At 51.9% G+C, this 18,241-nt stretch overlaps 1 protein-coding gene across 1 annotated transcript; it reads left to right on the forward strand.

Annotated features, from left to right (window-relative positions):
* Positions 1 to 3,547: 3,547 nt before the first annotated feature.
* Aars2 (alanyl-tRNA synthetase 2, mitochondrial) lies at positions 3,548 to 17,007 on the forward strand. The gene is made up of 22 exons (XM_021149720.2): positions 3,548 to 3,804; positions 4,242 to 4,433; positions 5,194 to 5,339; positions 5,578 to 5,745; positions 6,123 to 6,267; positions 10,705 to 10,850; positions 10,995 to 11,103; positions 11,454 to 11,492; positions 11,610 to 11,721; positions 12,160 to 12,293; positions 12,669 to 12,813; positions 13,037 to 13,209; positions 13,319 to 13,432; positions 13,530 to 13,670; positions 13,908 to 14,045; positions 14,127 to 14,236; positions 14,365 to 14,473; positions 14,753 to 14,875; positions 15,070 to 15,180; positions 15,713 to 15,796; positions 15,905 to 16,015; positions 16,437 to 17,007. Exons 1-22 carry the CDS (start codon positions 3,577 to 3,579, stop codon positions 16,599 to 16,601), a joined length of 2,943 nt encoding a protein of 980 aa, XP_021005379.1. The 5' UTR covers positions 3,548 to 3,576; the 3' UTR covers positions 16,602 to 17,007.
* Positions 17,008 to 18,241: the final 1,234 nt, after the last annotated feature.

Consider the following 18,241-nt stretch of genomic DNA (forward strand, 5'->3'; position numbering starts at 1 on the left):
ATGAATCTTCAAAATATTAAATGAAAGAGGCCAGCTTCAGGGGCTGCGAGATGGCTCAGCAATTAGGAATGTGTGTTAAATCTGAGTACTGAGAAGAGAAAGACCAGTTCCACAATGATCCGATTAAAGCAAGCTTTATTGAATACTGGCCAGGAAGGTGGACACTGGTTGTTTCTGTATCTGGGATTCCCAAAGAAACGGTGCCAAATTAGATCAGTCAGATGCCTCTAAAGGTAGGAACCCACAGCCTTTGGTACTTCCTGCTTTTGTCCAGTCAGGGGTAAGCACACATCCTGATGTACTTCCTGCCTAGGCTGCTCCCTGACTACATGGAATTAAGCACGACCTTGCAGTTGTGACAACCAGTCTTGTTTAATGAAGTAAAAACTGTGACTTGTTATCTCACATGAACAACAGACAGGCCCCAGCATTTCAGGAAGCTATCTGTCCTTGGGCAAGTGGGGCTTCCAGGTTAACTTTAGCCCTTACACGTGCTTTTTCAGGAAGACCAGAATTCTGTTGCCAGCACCCACATCAGGTGGCTCACGACTGCCTGTACCTCCTCCAGCTCCAGGGGAATTCAACACCTCTGACCTCACCAGGCACCTGAACAAATTCTCTGTCTCTCTCTGTCTCTCTCTGCCTCTCTCTGTCTCTGTCTCTCCTCTCTCTCTGCCTCTCCCTACGTGTGTGTGTGTGTGTGTGTGTGCCCATAATTTTTAAAATATTAAAGAAGCCATTCACAAAAGACAACATACAGTTGAAGCTATTGGTGGAAATGTCCACAATAGGCAAATCTATATAAAAACAAAAAACTGATTAATGGTTTCCTGAGGCTAGGAAGGACCAAAGGACTGGGGAATAAGGATCAAAGAATGCAAGATTGTTTTCTAAGGTAGTCCCAGTGTTCTGGGGGGGGGGGATTTTAGAAATGGCGGTGAATATGCTAAAAGCTTTGTCCACTTGCTGTGGGTGTGCTTTTCTTGTGTATGTGATGGATGTACAGGCACAAGTGTGGGGTGTGAGGACATCCTAGGGTGCTGGTCCTCGCCTCCCACCTCTGAAACATGGTAATTTGCTGGTCATCACTACAATTCGCTGCAATCGCCACCCTGGTTGGCCCACGTGCTTCTTTCTTTCTGGAAATACCTCCTGCCTCACTGTAGGAACATTGAAAAGGTGAATAGGCCTGCCTGGGGATTTGAACTCGAATCTTCACAGTTGTATGAGGAGCACTTTGCCCACTCCACTGACACTCTAGTCTTGTCTTATTTCAATAAAATGACTTTTTGCTGCTTCTTGAAAGAGGCTAGTTCTCCCAGGCTGGCCTCAAGCTCTCTATCTAGCTCAGGATGACCTTGGACTTCCTCCCATCCTCCCGCATCTACCTCTGGAGTGCCGGGGTTACAGGTGCTCTTCACAACGTCCAGCTTATGTAGTTCTGGTGGATGAACGCAGGGCCTCACAGATGCTAGGCAAAGCCCAACTGTTAGCTCTCCAATCCAGGACAGAGAACTAACTAAGGTGCCTATTTAATGGATCAAAGTGGGCCTGACCAGCAGGTTCTCCCAGCATCCCTTAGTCCCTATTTGTTACAGGATATGGCCAGCATATCCTGGCCCCTATCCTAAACTTCTCCAGCCCAGGGGCTGGGCTACCCTTCCCCCAACTACCCTTCCCTATATAACCCAGCCATTTCTGTTACCCAGTCCTTTTGTCTGCCCTTTACCCTCCTGGCCTCTTGGTCTCCTGCCTTTCCCTCATATCTACAAATAAAGACCCACCATACCTAGGAGCAGTCATGGCCTCTTTTTAATTTCATTTTCTTCTTCTTCTTCTTCTTCTTCTTCTTCTTCTTTAATTAACCAATAAAAGCTACATTTTTTGAGACAGGGTCTCTGAGTAGGCCTGGCTGTCTTGCACTCTGTAGCTCAGGCTGCCCTCAAATTCACAGAGAGCCACCTGCCTCTCCTTCCCAAGTGCTGGGCGTAAGTGTGAAAGCCACTATGTGCTGCTTTTGAGTTAGTCTAGAGTACAGATTCGCCACTATAACACAAGAGCAGAGGATCTCCTTCCCCTCTAGCTGGGAAAACGGGCTCATCGCAGTTAGTTAAAGAATTTCAGTGTTTTCTCGAGGTCGCCAATTTCAGAAATCCCCATCTGGCTTCAGGTTTCTGCTCCAAACACCCTGGAGGAAACCAAAAGAGGCAGAGCAACACCTTTAACCTGCATGGAAAAGAGAAGACAGAGGATCACGGGATAGATAGACAGGCTTGTCAGAATTCACTATTGCTATAGAAACTCAAGTCCAAAATAGACTATGTGTTCCCTGAAAAGAAGCTGTGCTTTAAAAGTTCAAAAGACCCAAATAACACACAAAGACTGGCGGTCAAAAGAACCCCTGGCCAAGGCTGTCCTTCTGACCACAAAGACCTCGGTCCTGTAACCTCTAGTGCAGTGGTTCTCAACCTTCCTAGTGCTTCAACCCTTTTAAAACAGTTCCTCATGTTGTGGTGGCCCCTAACCATAGAATTATTTCATTGCTACTTCATAACTGTAATTTTGCTATTGTTACACATCGTAATGTAAATGAATGATATGCAACCCTACGTGGTTGCAACCCACAGGGTGAGAACCACTGCTCGGTTGGGTCTTAAACTTGGCAAATCCCTTTCTCTTCCTAGATCTGCTAACTTTCCCAGACTAAAGGTCAAGCAAGGTCATCACGAGAAACCCGTGAGCTGTCCAGCTGCACCCACAAGGTCTGTTACCATGGAAAGGAAGTCAAGGGAACTGGGCCTGCCAGGACAGGTATCTCTTTTCTCTCAGCAAAATTCAAAGCCTCAGGGCCCTGGGAGGCTCATGGAAAGCCATCGCCACAGCTCTCAGCCAACAGCTTTGTCCTGACCTGTCGACCTGGATTCTCTCATCCCCAAGCAAATTAAAAGACCAAATGTCATTAAGCAATTAATAATGGAGCAGATGCAGTCTGGCTTCTGTGTCTCCACCAGACTCCTGCTCCAAAGAACCTGCTTCAGTCCCTAAGGACAAAGTGGCTCTGCAAACCGAGGGCAGAAGAGGACCTGGCAAGGTCTTAGAGCAGTGCCTGGCACTTACGCAGGGTTCTTGACCACCTCTTGAATACTCATGAGCCCTTGGCACTCTTCAGCCTGGATCAGTACAAACCACACGGCCCACGCACCGAACTGCACCCACACCTGTTCATTTGCAACTCCACAAAATCAATAGCACAACAACCATTACTGCCAGAATACAGATTTTGGAAGCAGAGGCATTGTGTTAATATTGCTACTAACGTTCAAAATACAGCCTAGCATGTAATGATCTTTTTATAATTATCTGTTCAATCCTGGATGAATTAAGGGCCTACTTTGTGCAAAGTGGTATGCTGAGCCGCTCGCTAGGGAAAGAAGTCCCCTTCTTGGGGAACCACTTTCACTAGAAGCTGAGACTTGCCCCCTAAGTCTTCCACCCGCCAGGGGCCGCTGTAGGAAACACTAGGCGTCCTTTCGAACGTCACTCTTGGACCGCGCGAAGCCGTTGCCCGGAGCTAAGATGGCGGTGGCGTTGGCTGCCGCAGCCGGTAAGCTGCGGCGAGCCATTGGGAGGTCGTGCCCATGGCAGCCTTTCTCAACCGAACCCGGTCCACCCCACGGAGCGGCCGTGCGGGACGCCTTCCTGAGCTTCTTCCGAGATCGCCACGGCCACCGGCTCGTGCCCTCCGCTACCGTGAGGCCGCGCGGCGACCCCAGCCTGCTTTTCGTCAATGCAGGCATGAACCAGGTGGGGGCGGGGCCACATTGATCGGGGGCGGAGCTCGGGAGTCAGCCTGAGAAAAGCGCTTCAGGATTGGACCAAAAAAGTGAGGGGCGGAACTCTGAGTGGAAGAGGGGCTGGGTAAAATGGGGTGGGGGCCTGGTTAGGTCTTGGGGAATTAGTTTGGAAACTTGTGGAGAGAAATTAAGTTTATTATCTCTGGATAGCAGCTGTGAAGCCCTGAGGGGCAGGCTCCGAGTGGAAGACTATTTAAATAAATAAAATTCATCCATTAAGTAGACATTTATTGCACTCCTGCTAGGTGCTTGGTAATATTCTTGAAGCTTTGATTCTGTCCAACCACTTCCTTATCTGTAAATTTTACTACTTTGTACTAGGCAGAGTCTCTTGTTTAAGTTCATTTACCTCTTACTCTACCCTTCCCGGCTTTTATGTGCTTCTAGTTCAAGCCCATCTTCCTGGGCACAGTGGATCCACGAAGCGAGATGGCAGGCTTCCGACGTGTTGCTAATAGCCAGAAGTGTGTCAGGGCTGGAGGACGCCATAACGACCTGGAGGATGTGGGCCGTGATCTCTCTCATCATACGTTTTTCGAGATGCTTGGCAACTGGGCTTTCGGGGGTGAATATTTTAAGGCGAGTTTCCAGGGAGCTCTAGAGTTAAAGTCTTTGAACCCTGAGTGCTGGATGTTGTGACCAAGAGCTAAACACAGTGTGTTATAGGGGAGACAGAAAGATGACTCAGTTGGTAAAGTGCTTGTGGATCCCCCAGAACTCGCATTTAAAGTGCAGGCTAACGGTGTGTGCCTATGATGCTGGAATGGCCAGATGGGAGATGGAAACAGATCCCTGAAGAAGTTCACAGACAAGCTAGTCTGGCCTACATCAAAGTCCCAAGCTAATGAGAGACCCTGTTGTAAACAAAAATTAGCTCCTAAGTAAGTCACCCATAGTTGTCCTCTGGCATTCACAAGCACATGTCCACATGTTACAGGTGTGTATACCACACATACACGGGCACACACATACACACACACACACACACGACATCCATTAGGAAAGAATATGCCTCACTTCCCTGATTGAAGGAAGGGGCTGTCTCCTGCTTAATGGCTGTTTAAAAGTTAGCTGAGGCAGGCAGCTGTATTGAGATTGTCATTGGACATAAAGTCCCCAGGGTGTGTGGGTTGAGAGGCTTAAGGAGAAGATGGAATTCATCTGGGTCTGGAAAGAAGGTAGGCTTGTAAGAATGGGGACAGGAAAAACTCAAGGCAGAAATGGACGTGGCCTGATCTGAAACTAGGGTGGGTAGTGGGAATGGTTTTTGTCTTGGTCTCATGACCTTGGGTGGCCCCAATGTCACATCTCTCCACCCCCGCGGTGGTTTTGCCTACAGGAGGAAGCTTGTAGCATGGCCTGGGAACTTCTGACTCAAGTCTACGGGATCCCTGAGGACAGGTTGTGGGTCTCCTACTTCAGTGGTGACTCCCAGACAGGACTGGACCCAGACCTGGAGACCAGAGACATCTGGCTAAGCTTGGGGTAAGTCAGGCCCCTTCTTCTGTCCCCCACTGGCAATGGGAAGAGTGGAAAGCAGACGGTCAGTATAAACCCTCATGAGTTCGGCATGTGCCAGCATGCTGTATGTCGCTCAGCCCTAGGACCCTTCTTCCTGAGCTGGACTTGGGTGAGAGGTTGTCATAGCGGGAGGCAGGGAGGGTGAGGTTGCCAGCTTCTGAGCATGCCAGTCTCCCACCACTTATATGGCTCTCTCCCCCAGAGTGCCTGCCAGCCGTGTGCTCTCCTTCGGACCACAAGAGAACTTCTGGGAGATGGGAGACACTGGGCCTTGTGGGCCTTGTACTGAGATCCACTATGACCTGGCTGGGGACGTGGGAAGCCCCCAGCTGGTAGAGCTTTGGAATCTGGTCTTCATGCAACATTACAGGTAATGGTGGCCATGGCTACCATTAGTTGTTGGCTGAATTTAAACGCTTTTTTAAAAGAAAAACTGATCTAATTTTTGTCCTTGTCCATGACAACCTGGACTAGTTAGCCTGGACTAGTTAGTTACTGATGCTCTCTGGCCTCCTGTCATACAATGGAGTTAAGCTTGGGGAATCCTATGGATTTCTTCTAACGTATCTTGCTTGGCAGGTCTCTCTAAAGACAAAGACTCTGTCTTAGCGGGCATGTCTAGGTCCATCTGCCCTCAGGTCCCTGCTACTCTCACGCCGTGGGTTATCAGGTTTCTGCTGAACTCGAGCACCAGCCTCAGACCTACCAGACTCAGTTGGCCTCACCTTTCACACTTTTCCTGGCCAGAGAGGCAGATGGAAGCCTGCAGCTGCTGCCGCAGCGACATGTAGACACAGGAATGGGCCTGGAAAGGCTGGTGGCCATCCTGCAGGGCAAACGTTCCACCTACGACACTGACCTCTTCTCTCCACTGCTCGACGCCATACACCAGGTGAGCCCCCTTCTGCCTCAGCCCCGTTGTTTTTTTTTATAGTTTTCCAGGTGTGTGTGTCCCCGGTATTGGCATTATAAGCATATGCCACTGTGCCAGCAATTGTACATGGGTTGTAGAGGTCAAAGTTGGGTCCTGGTGCTTGTGAGGTAAACACTCTACTAGCCGAGCCATCTCCCCAGCCCCTCCTCCCCTGGTATTGTTGAGAACTTAAGAGTATTCCCAACATGTGGTGGACAGTACAGACCAAGGACCCCAGGGTATCAAGTCTACTGCTGCCTGATGCCCTCACTCTTCCCCTCATCCATTCAAAATGTGCATGTGTCCTTTATGAAAGGTTCTGGGCGTGGGGCTCAAGTGGACACTGAGGCAGATCGTCTATTTGGGTAAAAAAGTTATTAAAAGATTTATTAACTTCACAGTCAGGAGCATGGCAGGACTCTGAAGAGAGTTCAGGCCCCAACACCATTCTCCAAGGCTGAGTGAGGGTCCTTTCTTAAGAGGTCTTAGAGGAAGGCAAAGGCCTTCATCCCACGTAGTTGATAAGTAATCCACAGCATAGTCCTGTATCCCAGAGGAGGAATATGCTTCTCAGAGAATGTCAGGACATCATGAAAAAGGCACATCTGTTTGACTGCATCCACTATACTGTTAGCCCTCTAGTGTCCTGGAGTCTGGTGTCCTGAGCCTGTAGACCGACTCGGGAAATTAAGAGTAACAGCTGCCACTCTCCTGGCATCTAGGCACATGAGGAGTCTAGTGTGTTAGGGGAGATAGAATAGGGCTTTTGGTAGAGGGCCTACCATTTTCTTTAAGGTGGCAATAAGAAAGAGGTTGCTGCAGGTGGGTGTGGCTTAACTTGCTTCCCTCATCCAAAACCTTTATGCTTGGTACAGAGGCTCAAATAGAAAAGATATGGAGATATCTGTGTGTGTGTGTGTATCTGTCTGTCTGTCTGTCTATATCGCGTGTATGTGTCTGTGTGTATATTTATCTGTCTGTGTATGTCATGTGTATATGTCTGTCTGTATGTGTGTCTGTGAGCATGTAAGTGTCATGTGTGTCTCTGTGTGTGTCTGTGTATACCCACAGAGACCAGAAGAAGGCATCAGACCACCTGCAGCTGGAGTCACAGGTGGTTGTGAGCCACCCAGTGTGGGTGCTAGGAACCAAACTCAGGCCCTCGGGAAAAGCAGCAAGCATTCTTCATCTCTCCGGCTCCTACCTAATGTGTTGCTTTTAACAGCACTGTTTGAAAAGTCTTTACAAACACAAGTTCTATCTCTAGGTGGCTTCAGTTTTATCAATTGTCCTGAAGTTTCTTGGCTCTCAGCCAACAGGAAGTGTAAATTAGATCCTAAGCTAGGGACCTCCTTTTCCTTTCTGGGCCCTTCTAGTAATTCCTGCTTTTGGGGGAAGACAGCCAGGTAGCTGAGGTCGAATCCTATGAGATGCGGGTGGAGCCCATGCCCCAAGAGCTCTTTTCCTGGGTAGCACACCAGTGTAGTAAGGCTCCTGACATCCGGTTCAGGAGTCTGTGGGCCGTGGCACAGGCCAGGCCACCTTTCCTGGGTCATTTTCTTAGTATCCCATGAGCTCATCCAAACATCCACGGTTGGGTATGAGGCAGTTCTACCTCTAGGCATTGGTTGACTGTCAGCCTGGGACAGCATGGGTAGCTAAGCTATGTGCTATCCTCTGGCTAGCTGGCTCCAGCTCAGGCCTGTCCTCATCCCAGCTCAGCAAGGATCCAAGAAGGAAGACAGAAGTGAGGTATCCTTCCGTTATATTTCTTTTTCTTTTTTGAGATAGGCCTTCTTGGATCCCAGACTGGCCTCAGACTTGCTGAATAGCCAGGGGTGACCTCGATACTCTTGCTTCCAGATCATAAATTCTGGTATAACAGGCCTGCAACACCACACTCAGATTCCTTTCTCCTGTATTCTGCTAGCCAGAAAAAGTCACTGGCCCAGAGATAGGGAAAGTTCAGGCTCAAGAGATAGGGAAATAGATGTTACCTGTTGATGGAAAGCAGCTTTAAAATCCTATGGCTAAGTGGCCTGTGCTGGGGGGAAAGGACAGTTTTACAGATAGTCTCCTGCAAAGAAGATAGCCGGAGTCACATCTTATGGGGTCTTGAAGTCCAAAGTGAGGCTTTTATTCTGTGCCCGGGGAGAAAGGCTCGGGTGGAGGGGATGCAGGAGCTGTCAAGCATCCTCCCACAGGGAGGATGAGCCAGAGCCAGATCCCAACAAAAGCCAGAGAGCCACTGCTCCAAGTTATTAATCCAGGAGGAAACCAGCGCAGGGTGCAGGTTAGATGGTGGCTGAAGAGTGGACACTATCAAAGAAACAAGATATCTCACCGAAGTGATCCATCAATGGGTGGGTCTGGGGGAATGGCTTAAGCAGCATAGGGAGTGGCAGATTAAGTAGCATGCTGTGGCATGTTTGAGTGTATACCAGCTTCCTCTATTCCCACTCCCTGACCCCTGACCGTCACCTCTAGGAAGATCAGAGAGGCAAACAGCGCAGGGCGGGGGGGGGGGGGAGTCATACCAGCCTGCCCCCAGACTTCACATCTGCTCCAGATAGATAGATAGATAGATAGATAGATAGATAGATAGATAGATAGATAGATATAGATAGATGTTTGGGTTTGTTTGTTTGTTTTTTAATTAAACAGTCTCATGTATTCTAAGCTGCCCTTGAACTTGCCAGGTAGCCAAGGATGGCTTTGAACTCCTGAGCCTCCCACCTTTTCCTTCCAAGTTCTGGGGTTACTGGACTAGATCTCTGTGCCCAGTTTTATGCAGTGCTAGGGGGTTAAACACAGGGCTACATGCATGTAAAGTAAGCATTCTGTCAACTGAGTCACATTCCCAAACCCTTTTCTTCTTCTTTAAAGCAAGTGTGAGGCCAGGCATGTGCAAGCCAGTCTCTGAGTTCAAGGCCTGCTTGGTCTGCATAGCAAGTTCTAGGTCAGCTAGGGGTATGTCATAAGACCCTGTCTTAATAAATCAATAAAAAATAAAGTAAGCAACAGTGATAGCACCTTCTAGAGAAGTTGTTTTAGGGATGGGTGGTGTTTTAGGACTTCTATAGCCATAATAAACACCATGACTTAAGCAAGTTGGTGAGAAAAGGATTTATTTCAGTTACATTTCTATATCATAGTCACTTCAATGGAAGTCAGGGCAGGAACTGAAGCAAAGGCTATGGTGGAGAGCTGCTTACAAGCTTGCTCACTGTGACTTGTTCAGCCTGTTTCTTGTTTTTCGAGACAGGTTTCTCTGTGTAGCCCTGGCTGCCCTGGAACTCACTTTGTAGACCAGGCTGGCCTCGGACTAGAAATCCGCCTGCCTCTGCCTCCCGAGTGCTGGGATTAAAGGCGTGCGTCACCACGCCCTGCATTCAGCCTGTTTCTTATAGGACCCAGGACCACCACCAGCAGCCTAGGAATTGCTCTGCCCACAGTGGGCTGGGTCCTCCCACATCCATCATTAATCAAGTAAATAACACCGCAGGCTTGCCCACAGGACAGTACGGTGAGACAGTTTCTCAGTGGGGATTCCTTTTTCCAAGATGACACTAGCTTGTGTCACGTTGACACAAACCCAGCCAGCAGAGATGGGGTGTGCTTCAGGGATGCTCTGACCATGGAAACTGAGCAGGTGATGGCCACTGTGGGCCTTTTAATACTCAGCACTAGCCCCACAAGGTCCAGGGAGTCCTATGCCACCGTTGGCTTTTCCAAAAGGCCATCCTGTTGCTTTGGGGGTTGGATTTGTTTGGGTTTTTTAAGTTGTTTTTGTTGTTGTTGTTCATTTTGTTTTGTTTTGTTTTGTTGGTTTTTGTATTTGATTTTTTTCAAGACAGGGCCTCTCTGTATAGCTCTGGCCATGCTCTAATTTGCTCTGTATACTAGGTTGGTCTCAAACTCAGAGATCTGCCTGCCTCTGCCTCTCCAGTGCTGGGAAGACCATTCTAGGCATTGCTTACTACTCTGGTTGTGGCGAGAACCTGGGAGAGTGGAACCTAAAAATGAGGCAGACAGATGCAATAACCAACTTTATTCAGAGTATCAGACAATTTATTGATAAAACGAATCACCTTCTTGCAAGAGTAGGGGGTCACAGTCGCAAGTGTGCAACCCACATGTGACCAAACCATTTTTTCTATAGAGGAGTATGAATAACAGTGGGAGTAAACTCACTCCTATCCACTACCCCTTGAGGAGCATGAAAACACGTTCCAAGAACAGCTCTTGTGTTTTGAAGAAACTAGGGTCACATTTGTCTTGATTTCTTGGAGTTTTCTCACGAGTGCAGCGTTCGTTCCTACAGGATGTGGTGGTCAGTTTTATGGCTGAGGACAAGCATGTACCTGGGCCAGGTCAGGCAGACCCAACACCTGTGGCTACTCTCCTGCTTTACAGAGCTGCGGGGCTCCCCCTTACTCTGGCCGGGTAGGGGCAGCAGATGAGGGCCGGATAGACACAGCGTACCGAGTGGTAGCCGATCACATCCGCACACTCAGTGTCTGCATTGCTGACGGTGTCTCCCCGGGGATGTCAGGTGCCCCGTGAGTAAGGGCAGGGCTGGGAGGGGAGGAAATGGGGAGGTGAAGTCAGGTCAAGAGCTCAGAGGGAATAGGCAAGCATCCCACTCCCCGTATTGCTGGCTGGATGATGCTAGGCGGTCACGTCTGTGCTCTGAAACCCTCCAGGCTCGTTCTCCGTCGGATTCTCCGCCGAGCTGTGCGCTATTCCACAGAGGTCTTGCAGGCACCACCTGGTTTTCTAGGCAGCCTGGTGCCAGTGGTGGTAGAGACACTGGTAAGTAGAGAACCTTCTCCTTTCTGCAGGCCCTCTGAGCCCTTGGGAGCCTACCACTGAGCCCCAGCTGTGCCCACCCTCACTGTCCAGTCCTGCACCCCATCAAGGAGGCTGAGAGAGCTGGTCTTGCTCAAAAAAAGCAGGGGGACCTTGGAAGGACATTCATTCAGGGTGCTGGACCTTTGACCTCAGAGTTCCCTTCCACTTATATGCCTACCCCACTGGGAAGTCACTTCCTTATTTGAGTCCCTCCCCAGTTCTCAAAGCATCTGAGCCCCCTGGGCAGGTGTCCCTTGATGCCAGTACGGAGGAAGGGTGGGCTGTTTATCTCTTCTCTCCCACACCCCTAGGGATCTGCTTATCCCGAACTTGAGAAGAACTCAGTCAAGGTATTGATCTAGGTGGGGAGGGTGGGTGGGGGCGGGGAGGCTGCCCGAGAGTTGTAGGGAGAAGCCCCATCGTCTCCAAGGTAACCCAGATCCACTCCCTGCCCTGCCTCCGTTCAGATAGCCAGCCTGGTGTCAGAGGATGAGGCAGCCTTCCTGGCCTCCCTGCAGCGAGGCCGGCGGATCATCGATCGCACCGTCAAGCGCCTGGGCCCTTCTGATTTGTTCCCTGGTGAGTTGGGAACCTGGCCAAAGCAAAGGGATTCTCAGGCTCGCCAGGGTGAGCGGAGGCCCAGAGCTTTTGGCCTACCAGGGACTTCAGACTCACACACCCCGCCCCCAGTCCCAGTCCCAGCTTCTGCCAGAAGTTTCTCCCAGTTGCTTTAAACCTGAGCACCACAGGAACCCTGCCCTGCCACCCCCTCTCCCAACCACCCACCCCCCCCAGCCCTTCTTACCAAAGTCAGCTTCATGCTTAAACTGAGACCACCAAAATGCATTGAGTTCTCATCTTTATCCGACCTTGGAACCTGAAGTTTCAAAGTTTCAAGATGGCTCCTCACACACTAGAGGGGTTCGTGTGGCTGAAAAAAACCCTAAGCTGGCTTACTTCCTTCTCTTCCCTTTGATCTGCCACTCCCACCCTCAACCCTCTGCTCTGTTTCCTCAGCCGAAGTGGCCTGGTCATTGTCGCTGTCTGGGAATCTGGGGATTCCCCTGGACCTGGTGGAGCTGATGCTGGAGGAGAAGGAGGTGAAGCTGGACACAGCAGGAGTGGAGCAGCTAGCCAAGAAGGAGGCTCAGGTACAGGCCGCCAGGCTCGGCAGTGACCCGGCCATTCCTCCCTCAGCCCTTAGAGGTAAGGAGACAGAACCACGGGCCCTGCTCGGTCTATAGAGAGGAGCATCAGCTCCAGTGACCAAACAGAAGCAGAAGAAAGGGCCAGGGGTGCTTGTGGGCAGAGACCTGACCCTGAGGCCCCTGGCCTGTCTAAATTACTAGTCACCTAAGATAGCTCTCTAGAGGTCAGCAAACCCCCTTAAGGTCTCATTCCACGCAAGCTGCAGGGTCCACAGAGACAGGGCTTTCAAAGGCTCAAGTCCTATCCCATGGAGTTCTCTGTGCACCTGGCACCCCCTCAACACCTCCCTGACACACCCACACACGATTGTATTGCAGCACCGGGCCCAGCAGGCAGAGGCAGATCAGGAGGACCGATTGTGTCTTGATGTCCACGCACTGGAGGAGCTGCACCGTCAAGGCATACCCCCAACTGATGACAGCCCCAAGTATAACTATTCTCTTCACCCCAACGGGGATTACGGTGAGAACCTAGACCCAGGCTGGTAGGCACAAGCTTACCTGACCTTGACTGGGAAGGAGAGAAATGATAGCCACCAGCCTCTTGCATTGCCCAAAGTATCCAGCAGGGGTCTCTACCTCCTTCATCTGGAAATGCCTTCTCCTTCACCCTCTAAAGCCTCATCCCAAACCCATCATCACATCCCTGGGGCCCTAACACTGATAAATCCTTCTGCTTCCGGCAGAGTTTGGCCTCTGTGAGGCCCGGGTGTTACAGCTGTATTCAGAGACTGGGACGGCCGTGGCCTCCGTGGGAGCAGGCCAGCGCTGTGGCCTCCTATTAGACAGAACCAACTTCTACGCTGAACAAGGGGGTCAGGCTTCAGACCGAGGCTACCTTGTCCGTACAGGGCAGCAGGTGAGCGTCAGACACCCCGGGGATGGCTCCCGTGGGAGGCAGATGTGAGGCCACACCAGTGGCGAGACATGACCACAAGCAGTTGTCTGACTACCTCCTCTCTCCCCAGGATGTGTTGTTCCCTGTGGCCGGGGCTCAGCTCTGTGGGGGTTTTATCCTGCATGAGGCCATGGCTCCCGAGCACCTACAGGTGGGGGATCAAGTGCAGCTGTATGTAGATACGGTAAGGCGCCTACTCCGGCCGCTCTTGATGTCTTGTAGCCCCACCCCCACCCCTCCCCGGCCCTCCCCCAGGACCCTGGGTAACAAAAGTGTTCCAGGCCTGGCGAATGGGTTGCATGGTGAAGCACACGGCCACCCACCTGCTGAGCTGGGCCCTTCGGCAGACCCTCGGACCGACCACCGAGCAGCGGGGCTCCCATCTCAACCCCGAGCGGCTGCGCTTTGACGTGGCCACCCAGGTGAGCTGGACACAGAAAGACGGACGGACTTTATGGGAAGTGACATGCTCCAAGACAGACTAGGATCGACCAGTGTCAAGGACCCGGGGCTATGGGTCAGTACCACGGTACTGTTCCTTGGACCCTCATCTCAGCAAGGCCACCCTATTCAGGACAGTACTTTCACCTCCAGCTACTCCTCACCTTGTGGGCAGAAGCAGTTACCAAACCTGTCGCTCTGTGTCCCCACCCTCCCAGACCCCACTGACCACAGAGCAGCTACGGACGGTAGAGAGCTACGTGCAGGAAGTCGTGGGGCAGGATAAGCCTGTGTTCATGGAGGAAGTGCCCCTGGCACACACTGCCCGCATCCCCGGCCTTCGCTCACTGGATGAGGTGAGTCGTAGACGGTAATCCCGGAAGGCTTCCCTTGTCCGTTGCAGGCAGCTGATGGCCCTTGCCCCGCCTTCCTCTCAGGTGTACCCAGACCCCGTCCGGGTGGTGTCCGTTGGGGTTCCTGTTGCCCACGCACTGGGGCCAGCCTCCCAGGCTGCAATGCACACCTCCGTGGAGCTGTGCTGTGGGACGTGAGTCACTCTTGGGTCACCCTGCCCCTGAGCCCTGGATCCTCGTCCTCCCTTAACCTTGGCAGCCACCATCCCTTGCTTTGGGCTCGGACTTCTCCCTTATCACCCCTTCCCCTGCCTTCCTCTAGGCACCTGCTAAGTACTGGGGCCGTGGGGGACTTGGTGATCATTGGGGATCGGCAGCTGGTCAAGGGCATCACTCGCCTACTGGCCATTACTGGGGAGCAGGCCCAACAGGTTAGAATACTAGAAGCCCTGGAGACTTCTGAATGGAGGGTTGGGGGTGGAGGGGTGAGGGGAGCACACAGCTGACACCCAGGCTCAGCAATGCCCAGTGGTAACACACACTGCTGGGATGTAGCATCTGCCGGCAGCTAGCAGCAGCTAATTTAGGCCTGGTTCCTTGACTGGCCCCAACCAGCAAACATTTCTAATACTACCCAGACTGTAGTGAGGTGTGAGACCCTGTCCTAGGAGAGTGACTGTATGCCTTCACGTTCTTGTCCCCTCCCATAGGCCCGAGAGGTAGGCCAGAGCCTGTCTCAGGAGGTGGAAGCAGCCAGCGAGCGACTAAGTCGGGGCAGCCGAGACCTGCCAGAAGCTCACCGGCTATCTAAGGACATAGGACGTCTCACCGAGGTCAGGGGCCACCCTCACCACTCCAGTCCCTACCCTCCACTGGCCGTGTCCCCTCCTCTGTCCCTTCCTGGACCCTTCCTGTCCCTCCCAGCCTTCCAGCCGGTCTAGATGTTTGTCTTCAGGGTAGGTATAGTGTCCGCCCTGGCACTGTCAGTCAGGAGAAGGGCAAGGGTGACACACGGCTCTGACCATAGGTAGTAGAGTCTGCTGTGATACCTCAGTGGCAACGGCAGGAGCTGCAGACCACACTAAAGATGCTACAGCGCCGTGCCAACACTGCCATCCGGAAACTGGAGAAGGGCCAGGTAAGAGGAGGTCAGCCATGCCCAGTACTTGTGGACATCACCTCGCTCACCCTAGGAAGCTTCCAGAACTGGGATAGAAGTCAGCTGCAGGATCCTACTTGGTGTGCTCCCATGTCCCTTATCACCAAGCCACTCCCCACCTCTGCCTGGCCACAGCTCCTACCCCTCCACCACCACCACCCCACCTGCCACCATTCCCATTAGGCAGCCTCCTGATTCAAATGTTGTTCAGTCTTAATTGCTCCTTGACTGCTAGTTCCTGGTCCCCTCCCCGGCCATCTGCGCCATCTGGTCTTCCTCCTCTCACCTTCAGCAACTGTTATAGGGCCCTGTGACAGAATAGAAGAGCCAAGGCAGTCACAGAAGGTCACAGATGGGACCCAAGAAAACAGGCCATGCCAGGCAGAGCCCCTGCCACATCTCCTCAGAGTTAATGGCATTTATAGAGAGAGCAGGGGAGGGAGAGAGGGAGGGGCTGTTTGGGTCTCAGCTCACACATGGAGCATTCATCCCTGGCCCCTCTGCCCCACAGGCTACAGAGAAATCCCAGGAGCTGTTGAAACGACACTCGGAGGGGCCTCTGATTGTGGACACTGTCTCTGCCGAGTCCCTCTCAGTGAGTGCCCATGCAGTGACCTGCCTGGGGCCTGCAGAAGGTCAAATCCTGCCTTGGGAGGTCCCGGGCCTCTGGGGAGTGGTGGGTCACTGTGTCACCCTCATACAGGTGCTGGTAAAGGTCGTGCGGCAGCTGTGCAAACAGGCCCCCAGCATATCCGTGCTGCTGCTCAGCCCCCAGCCCACTGGCAGTGTCCTGTGTGCCTGCCAGGTGGCCCAGGTAAGAGGGTCCCAAGAACCCACCTGAAGTGGCCCATGCCTAGCTGTTTCCACCTCTTTTATTCTTCCAGACAGGAGATATAGGGTACAGGGAGATAACCTATGACAGGAATAGAGGCAGTCTCTCCTCATCCCTAAAGATGCCCCCTTCCCTTTCCCAGAAGGCATTGTGAAATTCCTTAGTCACCTGCCTCAAGGCCCCAGTTCCTTGCAAACAAGTCTCAGACGCTCATCACTTCCATACGTATTCCCAGTCCAGCTCGCTCCTAATTGCCTCACCAAATGCCCCTTCCCTGGGCCCAGCCCGGGAGAGGGTACTCATGGCTGGTGGCTGCATCCTTGAGGGTCCATCGAATGGGTAAAGGCAGTGAGGACTATTCCACATAGCTTCTTCCCCTTGTGATTCTCTCCCCCACCCCCAGGGTGCCACGCCCACCTTCACAGCTGAAGCCTGGGCACTGGCTGTGTGCAGCCACATGGGAGGCAAGGCATGGGGCTCCAGAGTGGTAGCTCAGGGGACTGGACACACGGCTGACCTGGAGGCCGCCCTCGGGACAGCCCGAGCTTACGCACTCAGCCAGCTCTGACGAGGCCCACCCAGGACACAGAGAAACAAGAGGCAGGCAAGCATCTGGAGCCCTCATGGAACCACAGAGCTTTCCTGGAGGCTGAGGCAGAGGACCAGCAGCCGGGAGCCAGGAATCTGAGCCAAAGAAGGCCACCCGGGCCACCAGGAGACTGTAGGAAACAAAAGCCAACTGAGAGGCAGCAACCTCAACAGATGTGAAGACCCGGGCTGCTGGAGCCGGGAGCAGCTAATAAAAGTCTTCCACAGGACTGGAGACTTGGCTCAGTGGTTAAGAGCACTTGTTGTTCGTAGAAAGGACCCAGGTTCCGTTCCCAGCATCCACATGGAGGCTCCCTACCTCCTCACACACCAGAAATACATGTGGTACACAGACACCTATACACAATAATACAATAATTTGGTGTGTGTGTGTGTGTGTGTGTGTGTTTAAGTGTTTCACAAAGGATCGGAAGTTCTAGAGGATTCTGTCTTTGGAAAAAGAGTGGCCTGTTCAGCCATTTAAAGTGCCCTGTGTGCTTCCAGAGGCCCAGGTTCAGCTCCTAGGACCCACGTTTGACTCACAGTCACTTCAAACTCCAGCAGCAGCGCATCCATTGCCTTTTTCTGGATCTGCGACCCCTGCAAATATGTGGCATACACAGAGGAAAAAGTGCCCCTCCTCCACGTGGCATGAGTACCCCATCTGTAATCTGACCACTCTCCCTAGTAGAAAAGCGCCTGGTACCTCAACCTGGGCCATCCAAGCACACATGTTCAGAGGGTCAGGATTGGCTGGATACCAAGAAAAGTCTCTTGGCTATCAAGACCCAGAGATGTCATGTGAAAATCAGACCAGTGGGGCACACACCCCTGGTGCCATTTGTTACTAACAAACGACTAAAGTAAAGCCAAGACAGCTCACTAATGCTCTGAGAAACGGCCTGGTCCACTGACAAGTGATGAGGACCAGATGTAACAGCTTTCCCCTTATGGAACCTGCTTCCAGGGGAAGCCACAGAATTGGGGGGGGGCATCAAAAATGAGGAATGGAAAGAATGGGAACAAGAAGACACCGTTGGTATCACTATCTCTGGGAAGAGTGTCTAAGGTACGGGTGTGAGCCTTGAGGAAATCTAAGGGAGGTGTTTGAGCTGAAGGAACGAACAGCGGGTGAGGCCACGGGCAGTCAAACCAGTGATGGGCTTTTCTTGCTGAGATAGGCTCTCCATGTATAGCTCTGTTTGGTTGGCCTGGAACCCCCTGTGTGGGCCAGGCTGATCTCTTAACAGAGATACACACTTGTCTCTGCCTTCCAAGTGCTGGGATTGAAAGCATACACCACCAGGCCTCATCAGCAACAGGCTTTTAAAAGTTAGCACAGGGGGCTGGTGAGATGGCTCAGTGGTTAAGAGTGCCAACTGCTCTTCCAAAGGTCCTGAGTTCAAACCCCAGCAACCACATGGTGGCTCACAACCATCCATAATGAAATCTGATGCCCTCTTCTGGAGTGTCTGAAGACAGCTACAGTGTACTTACATATAATAAGTAAATAAGTATTTAAAAAAAAAAAAAGTTAACACAGCACGTGCCCCAAGATGAAGCTGAAGCAGAAAACAACTTTGAGCATGGGGACCCAAGTTCAAGTGGCAGAAGCCACAA

This window comes from Mus caroli, chromosome 17, assembly GCF_900094665.2.
Source record: "Mus caroli chromosome 17, CAROLI_EIJ_v1.1, whole genome shotgun sequence".
Taxonomy (NCBI): Eukaryota; Metazoa; Chordata; class Mammalia; order Rodentia; family Muridae; genus Mus; species Mus caroli.

Excerpts from the sequence above, each read along its gene's own strand:
- Aars2 (XM_021149720.2), top strand. The coding sequence starts at position 3,577 with ATGGCGGTGGCGTTGGCTGCCGCAGCCGGTAAGCTGCGGCGAGCCATT. Across the intron at positions 12,814-13,036 it reads TCACCCCAACGGGGATTACG|AGTTTGGCCTCTGTGAGGCC; the intron begins GTGAGAACCTAG and ends TGCTTCCGGCAG. Across the intron at positions 15,181-15,712 it reads GGAAACTGGAGAAGGGCCAG|GCTACAGAGAAATCCCAGGA; the intron begins GTAAGAGGAGGT and ends TCTGCCCCACAG.